Below are 17,932 nucleotides of genomic sequence, written 5' to 3'. Positions count from 1 at the left end.
CGCAATTATTGGAATAAAAGACAATCTGGTAACATAATAATTGATATCTGCAAATGTTCAAAGAACTCTGAGATCTAGAATGTTTTGGTTTAATAATGGTTGTGGCTGCAGTGGGAAAACATAAAAAAAAAACTCTTAAAAAAGGTCTTTAACTGCATCTATATCTACAAAAATTGGAATATCATGAAAAACCTCAATATTTATTGTCACTCATTTCAGAAAGTGGAACTCGATTATATCGATTCTTTTCACATATAGTGAAATGTAATATTTGATGAATATGGTGTACAATTAATGAAAACCTCAAATTCTGTGTCTCAGGAATATCTTATTTTATTGATCTGAGGTATTATTCTAACTTTCGAACAGAAAAGTCAGGCTTCCGAAATGTATGTTTATTTTACGCACTCAATACTTGGTCTGTGCTCCTTTTAGATGAATTACTGCATCAATGTGGCGTGACATGGAGGAGATCAGCCTGTGGTTCTGCTGAGGTGTAATGGAAGACCAGGTCATCTGCATTGTTTGGTCTGTTGTCTCTCATCTTCCTCTTGGAAAATACACCATAGAATCTCTATGGAGTTCGGGTCATGCAAGTTTGCTGACCAATCAAGCACAGAACCACCATGGTCATTGAACCAGCTTTTGGCACCTTTGGCAGTGTGGGCTGGAACCACGTCCTGCTGGGAAATGAAATCAGCATCTCAATAAAGCTGGTCAGTACGGGGAAGCATGAAGTGCTCTAAAATCTCCTAGTAGATGACTGTGTTGACTGTGAAAAACCCAGTGTACCAGAACCAGCAGATGACATGGCACCTCAAATCATCACTGACTGCCTGAATGTGTGAAACTGTCCAGTATGAAGTTTCCACAATGTGGATTCTGAGCCTCTCCACTCTTCCTCCAGACTCTGGGACGTTGATTTCCAAATGAAATGGAATTTCATTTGGAAATCATTTGGAAATAATGAAATGAAGTTTACTTTCATCTGAAAAGAGGACTTTGGACCACTGAGTAACAGTCCAGATCTTTTTCTCTTCAGCCCAGGTAAGACGCTTCTGACGTCTCCGGTCCAGGAGTGGCTTGACGACGTGTGATTCGACATTTGTAGCCCATGTGTAGGATTGGTCTGTACATAGTGGCTCTTGATGCGCTGACTCCAGACTCTAGCTTTCACTCTATGTGTGATGAATCTATATAATATCCTTTCTGTAAGGAGTGACAAAAGTTTTAAACCTTTTCTTGATATTCTCATTTTTTAAGATGCACCTATATATGTCAAATAAAACTCAAGAATTATGGGGTCTAACCTGTAAAATAAAGTACGACAGTATAACTCTAATTGTGCCTGACTTTTACAGAAAAATGGCTCATATAAGTAGATAATGACCTGCATGTGATGGCACCACAGTTTAGCTGAAGATTTAACTGAGGAAAGAAGCAGTGACTTCTATAAATCATAATCTGTGGTTCTGCACAGCCGCTTAAATGCCGACAGGGATCCTGAGAGCGATTCCAGCACCACTTATTAAACTGATGTATAATTTAAAACTGCTATTATTTCATTACCGGGTAGAAAAACCCATGGCAAAACGTAAATGTAGAAACGGATTATTGTTTCAGTTCTCGTTCCACAGAATTGGTAAAACCCATACAAAAACTACGTCGAACATCCAACTCGGTCACAACTAATGGGCTATGAATTTTGTTAGCAATTACAAATTTTCAATAAAGTGCAAATACAGTGCCCTTAGATTGTAATAGGATTTTGTTAAAAGCAGTGAGGAAAATCCAGCTCATTGCCCAATTATATTTTGCTTTAAAAATGTCATTCAAAGCTAAAACAGGTCACAAAACGTTGGAGTTTATTGGAATAATTTTGCTACCTTTCACAGTTTTTATAAAATGACAGTTTAAATGTTTTTTTTTTTAAGATTTTACCACAGAATGTTCAGCTTAATAAATGTTGATGCCACACACCAGGTTTAGAGCGTGTAAAATATTTATAATATTTCTTATTCAAACTAAGTTCACACCTATAGTTTTATCTGTACGGGTACAACTCAAACATTAAAATGTTGGCTTGTTTGTCTGTTTTCACCCAGTGTGTCAGTGTGAGCCACTCCTGCTTCCTTTACCAGCCTCCTGCCTCCGTCTGACTGACTGAGATCCATCACTTCATCCCTCAGTACCTGCCATCAGTTTCCAAAGCCGAGCGAGACGAATGAGGTTGAGTGGAAGACCCTGACGTTGAGGTAAGAAGGGCAACAGCTTGAAAGAAAAGAGCTTCCTCCAAAACAGCTGCAGGTTAAAAAAAAGGCCTCATTGCTGCTGGCAAGGAGCCACCGCAGCATGTTTCCCCTCATGCAAGAACAACTCCTGGCATCCAGAAGCTGCGATAGTCACATTCCACTGTCAAGCTTGTTCTCAGCACAGTGAAGTGTCACCATAGCGATTACTGCCGGCATTTATTACCATGGAACTGTGCTACTGGGGTAATGCTGGGTAATAATAATCACAAAACTGGCTTCAACAGCCTCAGTAAGTAAAGACAGTACATTTCCTTGTGGCTTCTGTATATTAGGAAATTAACAAAGCCAGTCCTGAACCAGAGTCTGCCAACTCTGAGCTGTCAGACTCATCTTATATTCATCAGACAAGATGTCTGTGAGGGAAGGTTAATACATACTTAGCACCCATATTTAGGTTAAGCTGAGGAATGTGGAGGAAGTCCTTTATTTCCCATGACACTATAATCTTCTTGCAGTCGAACAGACGCACAGCCTGATACTTCCACCACCATGCTACACACAGTGTTGAGTATACAGTGCAGATTTCAATCTTTGTCTGGATTTAGCTGCTCTTCTAAGCAGAATTGGTAGAGTTCATTTAAACTGGTTGGTTTCCTGGTACACAGACTCGTGTTTTAAGTAGAATCCACACATTTTCAATGACGTTGAAGCCAGGTCTTTGCAAAGGTTATTTCAGATGCTTGCTTCATCCATTCAAAACCTTGTTTTTGAAAATTGTAGAAGATGGTCCTTGGATAATCACCCCTCCCTGGAAAAAGGTCAAACCACATACATCTTTGGAATCCTAATAATAAATGTGACATTTATGCCCATAATCAGTTTAATTCCTGTCATATGCTGAGATGAAGCATTAGATATTTTTGGAAGGTCTGGACTCACTGCAAATATCCAAACTCCAGAGGCAGATGGGTATGTGATGGCAGCCGCAACGGAAAACAGAACCACCATCCGTTGGCTGGCCCTGCCCAAAATATGGAGCTCAACCCTCCTACCCTGCAAGTCCCAGAAATAAACTGAGCCCACTTCACACAGGCTGTAAATCCTGTCTGGACGGCTGCCTGTAAGGATACATTTTTCAGTGAACATCAATAACTGACTTTTATTCGTATTATTGCAGGTTGCATATTAAGCAGGATTCTCCTTTTGAGCCACACTTGTGCAGAAAAAAAAGCCAAGATGATCTGACTCAGATCTGAAGAGAGGCCCAGTCGTGAGCACCAAGTGCAGATAAAATGCGCAGAACTCAACATGGAAATGACTCAACTGTTCATCCGGCAGAGGAATATATCTATATTATCAGATGCAACAGACAATTCAAAGTCGCTTTAACTTCCAGGGACCGCACAGATTCAGGCAAAAAGTCTAAAATGTATTTTTTTTAATATAGTTTCTACACTGCAAGCTTTACATGAGTCATTAGAAGCTGCTGTGATTGTGCAGGGTTGAAACCTAGGTGTCTAAAGCTTCTGTATTCTCTCAATATGTCTGAGCTGCAGCTATGTGTGGAAACATCTGTGTTGAACAATAAGAACAAGGCATAAGGAAACACAGAGGCTAAACACAACTTATTGCAAACAAATATGATTCAGTGGCACTGCAGCACACAGCTACCACCAGTAAGAAAGGGAGTTTCCTCAATAAAACCTATCTAACCATTAAAAATCTCTTTGATAACAGACATTGAAGCTTCCCTAAAGATTTAATGTTAAATTTCTTTTTAAAGGCGTCCAAAACAAGTGACTTATAAACAGGGAAAACAAAAATTAAGAAAAACAAAATCCAGCTCAAGAAAAGGCTCGAGGGTCTTGTATGTCCCAGATAGCAAACAAAAAAAAATGTGTGTCTGCTACTCCCACAGAGGAAGTGGAACTTGAAAACAAAAGTTTCTTTCATGATCAGACACGAAGTAGGGAACATGAATTCTTATAACAGAACAAATTGGACCTCTAATTTTTTCATTATGCTCATCCAAAACATCCATTAATATTCATCTCACATGCAAAGCTCTGCTTGTTTCCTCATCCGAAAACAATCCCATACATTAGACCATATGAAATACCTGAAGTAGTCTATGAAAAGACTTAAAAACTTACAGTTTCAGAGGAGAGCCAGTATCCAGCCTCGCAGATTTCCAGAGAAGGAGAAAAAGCAGAGAGCTTGGTGGGGCCCAGAATGTGGGCCCAGCCACTAAATGCAGCCAACCCCGCCTAAACTACTATATTTGAAGTAACCTATAAAAGCAGACCAAAAGCATACTTTCAGGCGCTGTAAGGGCAAATAATCTGACTACAAAAGCTAGGCTGGAAAGATTTTCTTTGGATCGAGTAATGTCTTTCCACACTGAGCCATTACTGGGCTAAATATGCTCTAATGTGTAATAGACTCACTTGTTATTTCAGTTTTGCTAGAAAGCTTAAGAAAGCAATAGAATACAATAAAGCTTCATAGATTGGCTCAGGCTTTTTTCATTTTCCCAGAAAGTCCAGAAAGCAACACTGAACAGTAAACGGGTATAAAACCGACATGGTGGAGCAGCAGTGGTTGTGGTTGCCTCGCAAGGAAGAAGGTTCTGGGTTAAAATCCCTTCTCTGGAGATTTTAGACTTGTTCTACCCATGCATGCATTGGTTTTCTCTGGGTACTCCAAATCCCTTATGATGCTCTCCTAATAACATGTAATGTGTCTGTATTGGGATGAGGGGTGCAAGATTTATAGTGTGCAACTGAAAAAGAGTAACAGAGTAAGTTGCAACAAGATTCCTAGAAAAAGAGGCCCAAAACTTTTAAACTTCAGCTGCTTGAGTGCCACAGTCCTCCTTTATGCAAGGTATAGCACAAATATGAGCAGCTACCAGAGCCGGCCCAAGGCTAAGCAAACTTAGCCACTGCTTAGGGTGTCCCAAACCATTGGGACTGAAAATACTTGAATTTTAACACAGACCATAGATCTGATATTTTTATATTTGTTTATTGTGAATGAGAATACTATTAAGTTGGATTTGACAGTTACATTACACATTAAACGTTACATTAAATATTTGAATATGTTTAGGTTTTAAATTTAAGATTTAAAAGAATTAGCTAGATTAATTTGCAAATGTGCAAAGAATAATCTTCATTGTTTGACTACTGTATTACCATGGTTACAATCTGTTTAAGCTTTTCTTTGTGTTTGTTCACCAATACAAATAGCAACCAATTATCCATGATTGCTTTTCTGCCCAGCTAATTAACCTTTCCCCTCTCTACTAGATGCCAATAAGTCTGTATTAACACACTGTTGGTGGTGATGTTCAAAATGGAAAGAGGGGCCCCAAATCAAATTCAGCTTTAGGCCCCTTAGGACCTTGGGCCAGTCCTGACTGCTATAAAGGAATCAACGCAGCTGCCTGTCTGCACTGATAAAGATTTGCTGAACTCGGCCTGTCAGATGCTTGAAACTTAAAATAAAACTAATGGCTGGACCTACTTTCTGATTCATTTGAATAATAATTATCTGACCACCTGAAAGAATTATACATGGATAACATTTCAGTTAAATTTAATTCAATTCAGTTTATTTATATGGTGCCAATTCACAACACATGTTTTCTCATTGCACTTTGCAAAGTGAATTCAATCAAATCATACAAATTCCAAGTCAAGCACATATATTCCAGTTGATTCCAGCTATCAAACAGTTCAGGCAAATTCAGTTTGTTATTCAAATTTGTTAAAAAGTTTTCAATCTAAGGAAACCCAGCAGATTGCATCGAGTCACTGACTTGCAGCATTTACTCCATCTACATGAGCATGTAGCGAAAGTGGACAGGCGCTTGCATTGTGTCGTTGACTTTGCAGCAATCCCTCATACAGAGCATGCATGTTGCGACAGTGGAAAGATAAACTCCCCTTTACCAGAAAGAACCCTCCAGCAGAACCGGGCATAGAGTGAGCGACCAGCTGCCATGATCTACAAGGGGTTAAAGAGAACAAAGCATACACACAAAAATAACACAAAGCACTAATCCAGGAGTACTTTCTATGTGAAAGGAATGTAAAGTTAATGGCAGTAGTAGCTCCTTTGTGTCTTCATCTAGGAGAGAAACACAGCTAAGCAGATAAACTCTAGGCCAGTTTTCAAGTCTACAGTATAAAAGAGCACATAAAGTTAGTCACAGTAGAAGCACAGCCAGTAGCTACGTCTACTTCAAATGTGTGAAAGGACGTGATGTTCCACAAAATTCCCTTCATTTCTTCTATTTTAGGCCTACATTACAAATTTATCATCATGATAACATACAAAGGAAGATAAAAAAAAAAACATGTCATGACCAATTTAACTTGCAGCTATACAAGTCTTTTCTGACCAAAACACACAGTTTTAATTAAAGGTACCCAAAAGGTTCAGACAACTCCGCCCATTAATGTTAGTGATGGTAAGACCAGCATGCCTCCTGAATGACCAGTTGGAATGTAACTAGCGCCTAATCATTGTTGGTGACCCCAAGATGCTGCTTTCCTGCAGTTCTCTGCAAGTGAGCTTTGGATATGTTGTTTAATGTGCATGATGGTGAGATGAACTTGGGTTCAACATGTCTGCATTATTTTAACTGTATGTCTTTCCTATTTTAAAGAGTGTTTTGGAGGAATGGGTCTTTTTGTACACCAGGGAAACAGGAAATTACAGATCACAAATCAGATGTTCCTAGGCAATGATAGTACATGAAAATAGTAAAATACATCCATAAAACATATTGGTTATGTTATGGTAATTGTTACAGATGCCAACAAAGTGTGGTGCCTATGATTTTGTTTCCTCTACCTAATAAATGTGTGAGTTTATGAAACTTGCCAATTAATTGCCTAGGAATATAGAGGATGCTGTGTCAATCTTACTTTTTAAAAACATTTTTACCCAGAAGAAATGTCACATATAAAACCTTAAGCAAAACATCTTATCAAACTGCTGTCGAGCCAGGCTCTTCGGAGGTGCTTCTTTACTAGTTTCATAATTGGAAAAAGTTGTTAGTAAGCAAATTTCTCTCGGTTTCTCTTCGTTTTCTTGTCTTTTTCTCTTCACCTGAAAAGTCTCATTAAAGCAGCCAAATAATTACACAATAAAATGTTAAAAGTTTATTCTGATCATTCTTCCAATGGAAACCAAACTGGAGCCACAGTAGGTTGGGCCACACATGATGGCCACACATGCTTCATCTATCATCTTCACCACTTCAGGGTGACGTAATCAGCTGGTTGAAGAGGAGCCCGAGGCCACCATAAAATGCACCAACATGTGTTTTGCACCAGCAGAGGTAGGAGTTACATGGTGGAACCCCAGCAAGACACAAATAAAGTCCTTCCACGTTAACAAACAGCATCTGTTCTGAAGACCGATTGCCGTCAAGCTCATACATCTAACAGTTAGGGCTGGGAATCTGAAAAAAAGGCTCCATTTTTACAGAGATTTCGCTCTGTGTTTCATTCAGGCCAATAAATATTTGAGAGTGCAACAGCTCTCTAAAGAGATGTTTTATGGAGCCAAATAACAACATCATCCTGCAGCGTGAGCCTTTGTTGCAGCACAGGAGCCGGTAGAAATGAAATGTTGTGGGACTGGGACTTGTAGGAGAAACAGAAGCTTAGAGTAAACATGGCCGTGTCCAACCCCACTTTTTCTGTTATCACCTCCTCCCCTGAACACACACACACAAACAAACTCTGAAAAGTGTGAGTGTGTGATACATGTTTGCGACTCCGCTGCCCAGTTTTCCCTATGGACCGACAACCCTAGATCCTGAATCCTATCCTTCCAGCCCCTCCTCTCTCTCTTCCAGCAAGATAAGCGTTTCCAGCTGGTTTCACAAACATTACAAATGGGAATCAGTGGTTGCCATGAATTGTGTCCTTCTCTCGTTTCCCCTGCCTCCCTCTCTTTTCTTCTCACAGTAACAAGCCACGTCTCCAGAGACGGGGTAGCAAAGGAAACTAGGCTAGAGTCTGATCTGCTGGGACTTACAAGCTCAAAACTCTCTCCGAGAAGCTCATCTAAACCCAAACTGTACATGTAACACAATATCCTAACTGCTGTACACGAATCAGATATATGTAAATCATACAAACTGAAAGTAAGAGCATATAATTAGACTGAACTGGACTGATATGAATAATAAGGACTGGGTTGGGTCTATTACGTGGATTCTATATAATGTGGGACGGATGGATGGACGGACGCTAATGTTCAGGGTATGGTGCAGTCTTAGTTTTCCTGCACACATAACATTCTGTATGTAGGCAGAAATGTTTTTGGTCTCTTCAGAGCAGAGCACATTCTTCCATGTTTGTTGTGGCTCCTGGCAAACAGGTATTCTTAAGGTTTTCTTTTTGAAAATAGGTTTAGGTGGACGTCTTGATTGCAGTCCATCATCTTTCCATGTTCAGATGATGGCCAGAAACACAAAAAGTGGATTCCTACTAAGATGTATGCTGAGATCCCATGTGGAAGCTAAAGCTAACTGGGCCTTCATGTAGGCTAATTCAAAGTAAGATGAAAACTGAAAGCAAGACAGTTATATTAAATGACCACTTATAACTGGCAATAAATTTATATTTTGTTCCCAACTCAAATAAGGAATTCTGATGGCTCAAACCTTTCAAAAAGGAATTATTTGAATGTTTATTACAACCAGGTTAACAGTTTCTTGCCAACAGCTTTGAGCTAAACAAAGATGGCCACATGCTGCATCTCAGTTTATTCCTTTAATAATCACACAAACCACAGCTATCTTACAGTTTTACCACATGCAGAATAAACACGTCAGTCAACAGCAAATCAAATTTTCATCAATGATGAGCTGCAATCTTGTAGTGCTGAATATAAGTGTTGTGTTTGATAATAACAGGAATAATTAACACATGCTGGCTTGCACCTCCAGCAGATTTTACAGATGTATTTCTCAGGGAAGCAGCTAAAACATAATTACATGAAATAATGTGAAAAATACTGACAACTAATGACACTAATGAGACCTTAATCAAATCTTTAATTGAATAAACCCACCAAAGATGTCATGAATTGTAGATCAACTCATTATGTGCCATCATTTCCTTGTGGTTTAGAAAAAAAAGGGGAAAAAAACAAATAAAAAAAGCAAATAAACAAGAACTAAAGGGCCATTATAATTACATATTCACAAAACACTGGCCAGCAAAAATCCAAAAGAACCTGTACTTCAACTAGAACAGATGAGGGTTTTCATACATTTACTCAAATATTTTCATTCGAGTTAAAAATGGACAGTCAAGACAAAGCAACTAAAGGGACGCCACCTATCCCTTCTTAAGGTATTGCAGATAGTCCAACTAATTAAACAGATAATATCAGCTTAGTATACTTGTGTTACTGCATAAAGAGCATAGGGACAAAAGGGGAAAATATTCTGCAACACAAGCAAGATTACATGAGCTATTTTACCATTTATGATAAGTAATTCAATTCAGTATATTCATATAGATACAATTCACAATGCATGTCATCTCAAGGCACTTTACAAAAATTTCAACTCAATCCAGTACTGTCTATGTGAACGAAAAGTAAAATATTAATGGCAGTAGTAACTCATTTAGAGGCTTCATCTGGGAGAAAAAGGCAGCCACGCAGAAGAGCTCGGAGCCAGTTTTCAAGTCGAGGATGAAAGAGAGCACATGCAGTTAGTCAGTCGCAGTAAAAGTTCAGCCAGTAGCCATGTCTAGGAGAGAGAAAGGGTTAAACGCTAAAAGACAGGGCCAAGTGGATCATCTGTAGAAGGAGAACATGAAGTTGTTGGCAGCAGTAGCTCAGCCGATGCTCCCCCCAGGAAGATGTCACAGCTAAACAGAACACTATGCCAGATGTAGCATCAGAGAGAAAACATCAAGTAAAAGCTGAAATAACAGCAAATAATGCAAAACTGGAGAGTAGTAGGAGAATGTAGCAGAAAGAGAAAGAGTGTTTATGCCCTCTAGCCCCTTAAAGCTATAGCAGCATAACAACAGAGATAGCTCAGGATAACCTAAGCCACTCTAATGATAACCAAGTATGTGTATCAAAATAAGAAACAATAAAAACAGATAGATAACATTATGAATGTAATAATGTATATTATTGTTTATTTTTGCAGCCGTGAGAATGTTAGTTGATTTTCTGTTTTAAATGAAAGCAGGTAGATCATAAATTGTTTATGTTACGAAGTTGTCCTATTTTTAATAAAGGCATGAGAATTTCATAATGGTCAATGCCTATGTGAGCTAATTAACTAAAGCTTAAGTACTTTTATCTCCCTTATACTCTTACTTCTCTTAATTCATCATTAACATAAAATTCTATGTCTATGTCAAATCTAACAGCTTATCTAACACAGCAAACCTAAAATAGTTTTAAAACTTAAAACAATTAATTTATGTTCCACACCAGTTTCTTCCTCAGTCCCGACAGAATTAGGGAAAATAAAGAATTATTTAGGACAATGTCGCCGTTCCGCTGGGAAACACACAATGGCAACAATTTAAAAATGTTTCCTTGTTTGAAAAGCGGGTGCTAAGAATATTATGCTCTGTGGATAATCAGGAACAAGCAGACATGTATTCTATTATAATTGCTTACTGCATTTACTTTGTACAATTGTGTATAGTACAGTAATGAGACAAAAGAGATGCATAAAAATGCAGTATAACTGTCCCCTAGCAATGTAAGAACTGACACAGAGAGAAGGAAATTGCTTATTTTGTTCCATCTTTCTGTCTGTTAGGAGCTAATCAGGCAGCAGAATTTAATATATGTAAATAAGGAGACCTTATGGTTTTATTAAGAGTAATTACTTAAACCATCCATTTGTCCATCCATGCATCCTTCCATGTAATAATCCATTCATCCATCTTTTGTTTGTGTTTAATGTTTTTGCATGTGCTTTTTATGTAGAACCTCCAGGTTTATTTGCCACCTTTCTGATCATATTCTGTAGCATTACAGCAACATTGCTCCATTAAAAAAAGAAAAGGAGAGACTCCAGTTGCTAAACTGGCTTGCCTACAATCCACACCTGCTTCTCAGTACAAACATCTGAAGCATTTAAAACAGGGAAAATACGACAAGAGACTCTGAACTGATGAGCAGCTCAAAGTTCCATAAAAAGGGTCAGATCAGGACATTTTTCACCCTGAAAAGCACAGTGGATCTCCTTTGTTCCCACAAAGTAACGCAGAGCTAAGCAAGTTCAACTTTTCATTTGCATTTAGCAAAGGAACAAAATAGCAGAATAATTTCATTCAACTATGTGTGGTGATGTTGAATATAAGAACATTTATTATCTGTCCTTTCCCTAAAAATGTTACCAAATCACCTACAGCAGCTTTCAACTAAAAAATAAAAACCAGGATATGATGCATAATGTTTCCTCCCATATAAGAGGGAACAAGCTGAACTCCAGCATGCAGAGCAAAACAAGAGTACTAATTGTGTCCACATATCATTACGTCTGAGGGTCTGCAGTGCTGTAATTGAGTATTAGGGAGATTGTGTTCCTTTCATTGTGGTCATTTATTATGACTTGTTTATGAGGGTGAAACAGGATCTGAACTGGAGCCGTGAAGCAGGGAGTCTCAACACACACACACACTTCCAACAAGCCTGCTATTGATGAGTGAATTGGGGGTGGGAGGTGGGCAAGGGCAGGGCATGTTTGTGTGTGTGTGTGTGTATAGGGGGGGGGGTTAGGAAGGTAATAACAATCGTCACTGGAGCCTATCATCAGGTCACAGAACGTTAAAATGACCTACATTCTCACAGAATGACAGAAACTCTGGAGGAAATGTAAAAGTAAACCATAAAATATGAGATTTTACAGAACAGAAATCCTTAAAGGGCTCTGATAATAAACAAAGGAAGTATAACTTAAAAAAATGTGAAACTCTAAATCATAAGCCCTGCAGCGATTTTTATATGTACCTCCATTTTAAACAAGGACAGAATAAACCCAAGATATCCTGTTATTTCTCTTGTTTCCCATTCATTTCATCATTTAAGGTCTGCAAATAATTCCAGTAGGAAGCTGGGACACTAAAATTTGTCCGACTTGGTTATAGTTACAATCTTTTTCCCAAAATGTAAAGATGCTCTTACATTGAGGACAACAAATGATGAAGAATTTCAGGTATTATTTAACCCCGTTTTTCTGCAGAAATGCCTATGGTGTTCTGATGAACACTTGACAGTCAGAGTTCCAGAACAACACGAGCATACTTGGACTGATCCCATATTATATTCTCGTGTAAAGTCACTTGTGTATATGTACATTTAAAAAGATATTTTGATTTCCATTTATTATATATAAATAAATAAAAATCTTCAGTCTACCAGAATCAAAATCCTTGTTTGTGTTACAAACACATCAATAAAGCTGATTCTGATTCTAAAAAGTGAGGGTTTGTCCCATTTTGAGTTTGTCCAGAATTTTCTTCAGGGACAGATGAGGACTGCAGGAAGGATAGTTAAGCAGGCAATGAAGATTGAATTTCAGATGCTTTGCAGAGAGGAGTTCAAGCTTTACGGCAATGCAAAACACAATATGAGGGCAAAATACTTTGTTTTCTCTCATCAGCTTTGTTTCATGTCTCATCCATCCATTTATAGTGCAACATACTCCAAATAAATAGTTACAGTTACATTTTCCCCTCATGTTCAGATTCCTTTTCCCACCACTTAACTGTGCCCTCATTGAGCAGGAAAAGTTTCAGGTGTTATTATATGCACTTCTTCTTGCAAACATGCCTTAAGGTGTCCAACAGCAGGGGGATGGTTCAGGACCGCAGGCAGGCCAGTAGGAAAGTTGTACTCTCTTCTTCCTCAGGTGTGCCTTTGGAATGAGCTGCAAGTGTATGGATCTCCTTGGAGATGATTTGGTCTTTAAGGCAGCATATGTTACTCTAAAATCTGTGTTGGACAAGTCTGCATTAATGCTACAATCAAATAGGTGCAAATGCCCCATATAATCGATGAGCCTGGGTCCAGGGACTGGTTGTTCCATATTTTTTGTCTTTGCTCTGGGTCCATCTGACAGCAATTCAAGTTTACACTGTATTCTACAGCTTTAGGAAAGTTTCCCAATGTAGTCCCTTGTCCATGAGGTTCTAGCAGCTGCAGAGGAAAGATGACTGCTGATGTTTCTCTGAAGGATCACAGATCATGACTCTCCTGGTTTGGTTTGTTCCAGGTTTCATATTCCTCCAGTGGTTTAATGGTATTCTGCACTTTGAGGAACATTGTTTCACCTGTTTGGTCTGGTTTATGTTGCAGGCCTAAAGGCAGGAGTGGATGTGTACTAACAAGTGTAAGAAATTTAAGACAAAAGATGAAATATTTGGGTTTATACAAATCAGTTTATGTTGTTTTAACAGTTTTTTGATGATTTGTGAGTCTGATTTTATTTTCAGTATTTGTTTTTGATCAAAGAGTGTATTACTGGCTCAGAGCTCACCTGTGTAGCTGCGTTTCTCTTCTAGATATAGCGCTAAAAAAAGAACTTTTTCTGCCATTAATCCTTTACTTCTTCAACATAGAAAGTACTCCTAGATCAGGGCTCCTGGCTTTTTTGTGTGTATGCTCTGTCTTCTCAAACGGGGCAGATAGCCGCTCAAACTGAGCCAGGTTCAGGTTCTGCTGGACGTTTCTTCCTGCTCAAACTGTCCGTGTTCACTCTTGCCCACCTTAAAAGGTTAATAAAGTTTGACAGTGAAGACTGGTCATCCATTTCTGGTTCTCCTGAGCGTTGCACCCATCAGTCTGCTTGACTCGGAGCTGTTCATACCAACCATTTTTAATGAGCTTTCCACTGTCTCTGCATGCATGCTCAATATGAGGGACTGCTGGATAGAAAACATTCTAGTTGGAATAGCATAGCTGAAGTTGACTGCACTGTTTTATGACTAGGATCAACTTAGAATGCATGTATTTGACTTAGAATCTGTCTAAATGATTAGATTGAATATACTTTATATTTCTGTACATAAACTGGATCTCTTTGTGTTGTAAAGTGCCTTGAAACAACATTTGAGGTAAATAAACTGAAATGAAGTGCAGTGAAAAAGTATTTGCCCCCAGTCATACTTATCCTGTTTTTGCTATTTGTCACATTTAAACATTTTAAATACTCAAACAGATTTTAACATTGTATGTAGAGAATGTGAGTAAATACCAAAAGGAGTTTTTAAATAATAATTTCATTTATCAGAGGAAAAAACTGTCCCAACCAACCTCGGTCCAGGTTAAAATATGATCACTCTCCTTATTGAATAATTGTTTTTTTTATTTCAGTTTCCTTAGCCAGACACAGGCACTGACCACTGGCTGAAAAAGTCACATAATAGAATCTCACAACTTGGTGGTAGTCGTAAAGATCTCAAAAAGCAACATATTAAGACCCGATCAAAGGAAATTCAAAAACAGATGAGAAACAAAGTCCTGGACAGGGTAACAAATCTATTTTGAAGGCTTTGGGACTCCAGAGAACCACAGAGAGAGCCATTATCCACAAATGGAGGAAACATGAAATCGTGGTTGTTGGCCTACCAGGTGGCCACAACAGAACCCAGGACATCATCTAAAGGAGTGTTTTTCAACCAAGGTCCTCAAGGCACACTGCCCTGCATGTTTTAGATGTTTCTCTGCTTTAACACACCTGATTCAGATGATTGTAGTTTGTCAAATGGCTGTTAATCAGTCATGAATTGAAATCAGGTGTGCTGAAGCAGGAAAACATCTAAAACATGTAAGACAGGGTGCCTTGAGGACCAGGGTTGAAAAACACTGATCTAAAGCACTGTAGGCCTCACTTGTCTCTGTTAACATCAGTGGTCATTATTCATTGGGCCTAAACCATTGCTAACAAAAAAATAACATAAGGGCACATCTCATATTTGGCTAAAAATCATCCTGATGATCCCTGACAATTTTAAGAAAATATTTGGTGGACTGATCAGACAAAGGTGAAACCTTCTGGAAGATGCGCTTCCAGTTACATCTGGTAAAACGAACAGCTTTTCAGAAATAAAACATCATACTGAGAGTCAAGCACGGTAGTGGTAGTGTAATGGTGTTTGACTTTGACTCAACCATAAGAATGGTAAGACATAACATTTTAGCACATTTGAAACTATTAGCCTTTTAAAACCTTGTTACATCTTGATACTGGTAACAAGTCCATGCATAAAAAGAAGTGATGCTGTGGGCTCCCCAGAATAGAGAGGAATTGCCATAGCAACCAATGAGAAAACCGTTTTTGACATTACTGAGGAAGTTCTTTATATCCATGCTATATCCAGCTTTATATTAATCTGTCATCATGGAAGGAAGTTCCAGCATTCCTAACATGGCCTCCCAACAGTAGAAAGTAGAAGAATTTTTATACACTAGGTGGCACCCTTTAGAATTCCTCTAAAATGTTCTAGTCTGTTTAGTTGTTTTGAGCTCTTTATCTTGTTAGACAATGGAAAATTTCCCTTAAAGTGAGACCAAAACATCAATTTCAAATGTGATAGGTAAGTCAACAAGCACAGAGTCTGTAGCCCATCAGCAGGTTTTAATAATTATGGAGATAACGAGTTGCAGCCATGACAGGACACAGGTACATGAGTTCACCTGTCAGCTGGAACACCAAAGAGGTTAGTTAGCTGGTAATAGTCTGGGCTTGTTTCTTATTTATGAGCAGGTGTGCTGCTGCATTAAAGCCTGGCCTGCAGCCTCATCGCTGATCTCCCCTCAGTTGAGGACTAAATGGTGCGTTTAGGTGCCACGCTGCGCCCGCGGACAGGCCAGAGACCAATACCGACACCTCATTTCCAGCAGGACCAAAATGGAAATACTGGAAGATAATGTGGACTCACGTAGTGCTTGGACGGATTCCGCCTCTTCTCCACGTCCACAACTTTCACGTCCAGTACCGTCCGAAACTGCATCTTGATCCTGCACAGGCTTTGCATTAAAACGCTCCGGATGAATCTGCTTTCTCCTGAGAATAAAAATAAATTACAACATTCCTCGGTCCAACCTGGCAGCTTCCCGATGCAACGAAAGGAAATCTAAATGAAACTTATCAATAGTCCAATATATCAGACAGTCTGGGCGGCTAGTGGAAACGCAGAGGGAAAGCTGTCACCTTAAAAACAGAAAAACTGTGAGGTGAGCTTCTTTGTGTCTGCAGCGTCGCTCAGAAAAACCTTCGTCTGCAGACCTGGATCTTCACCGGCAGATCCAGCTCCCAGCAGCAGAGAGGAAAGCTTGATCCTGGGAATAAAACCCGCTTAGAAATACACTGATTGTGACCGGACGGCTGCGTGATCCTGACTCATTCATTCGTCTTTCTACAGGGCCCTAGAAGTTCTCTTGTCAGCGTGAGAGAGCCGAAACAGCATGATCCAAACATCCGGACCGACCCGCAGCTGCGCGCCCGGAAACCAGCTGCATGTTACTTGCTGTTAACGCTGGCAACCTGATCGCTGTTTGATTATCGAGGTCTCTGTCAGCTGCAGCTTTCTGGCCGGAGACACGAACCACTGGAACCGAATACAGATGTTTCACAAGCGACCAATCAGAGCGCTCGGCTCTGATTGGAGGAGCCAACTAACGACTCAGCACTGACCCCTAGTGGACGAACAGTGAACACACTTATTCAGACTTAACAGGTCGGCTTTTGTTTTGCAAATCCGGTGTTCTCATTATAATATTTTTTTCGTAAATGTAAATATTTGGAAACCCAGCATCTATTTAAGATAGAAATGAAGCTCACTATTTATAAAAAAAAAAAAAACTTCTACATTCATAAATGAAAATTCCTTAGCATGAACCTTAGGATCGGCTCCTCAGAAATCTAGAGAAACAAACCAAAAAAAAGCAAACAGGTATAAAACCTTTAATGCATTATTCACTCTCATTTTCCTCTTTTTTGTTCCTTTGTGTTTTCGTTGTCTGCATATGAGTTAAATAAAAACAAATCTAACTTATTTAGACTCACTTCATGCTTTTACAAACGTACTGTGCTTTCCATTGGTTCCATAAGTTGGAATTTCACATTTCCAAGTAGGAAACATCTAGAAGAATACCTCCTGAAGACCAAGCTTTCAATGTTGGAAGATCCTTACCAAGTCTGACCTCAAAATCCAAGATGGCTGCCACACATAGTGAAGGCTACAGCAATGCATTGTTCATTGGTTTTTTTGAAAGTTTAACCTAACATGCATATTAAATTGCCCTTAGGTGATAGAATGTGCTTTCATGGTTGTTACTGTGTGATGGACTGGGGAAGTGTCCAGGCTGTTAACTTCCCTTTTGGCCACTGACTGTCCATCCATCACACTCATAGCGTTCAAACTTGTTACTGAACATTTGGATACTGTGTTTTTATTACATACAATATAAAATAGTGTACATACAGATTAAAGACTGTTACTGTATTCTATTTCTAATCGTAGTTTGCCTGAGTAGAACACAACAGAAATCCCACTGGTTTTCTGATTTGCTTGCACCTGGAACGGGATACAGTTGGTTGTGAGATGAGTCCGAAATCTACGTTCTGACTTCCAACATAGGATACAATAGAAACAAATAGAGTAGAT

The 17,932-nt window shown here is 39.0% G+C and overlaps 1 protein-coding gene across 3 annotated transcripts in view; it reads right to left on the bottom strand.

Moving 5' to 3' along the window:
- sh3pxd2aa (SH3 and PX domains 2Aa) overlaps nt 1-17,330 on the bottom strand; it is a 145,659-nt gene extending 128,329 nt beyond the window's left edge. For 2 of the 3 annotated variants that reach the window (XM_047365066.1, XM_047365067.1), the window contains exon 1: nt 16,205-17,329. In XM_047365066.1, the coding sequence (XP_047221022.1) occupies nt 16,205-16,300 (96 nt within the window). In that variant the 5' untranslated portion in view covers nt 16,301-17,329. Of the gene's footprint in view, nt 1-16,204 lie in introns of all 3 variants that reach the window. The other variant, XM_047365064.1, reaches the window with a different exon arrangement.
- Nucleotides 17,331-17,932: the final 602 nt, after the last annotated feature.

This window comes from Girardinichthys multiradiatus, chromosome 5 (assembly GCF_021462225.1).
Source record: "Girardinichthys multiradiatus isolate DD_20200921_A chromosome 5, DD_fGirMul_XY1, whole genome shotgun sequence".
Classification (NCBI taxonomy): Eukaryota; Metazoa; Chordata; class Actinopteri; order Cyprinodontiformes; family Goodeidae; genus Girardinichthys; species Girardinichthys multiradiatus.
The sequence above is the reverse complement of the archived record's forward strand: the minus strand, read 5'-3'. Positions and strand labels throughout refer to the sequence as shown.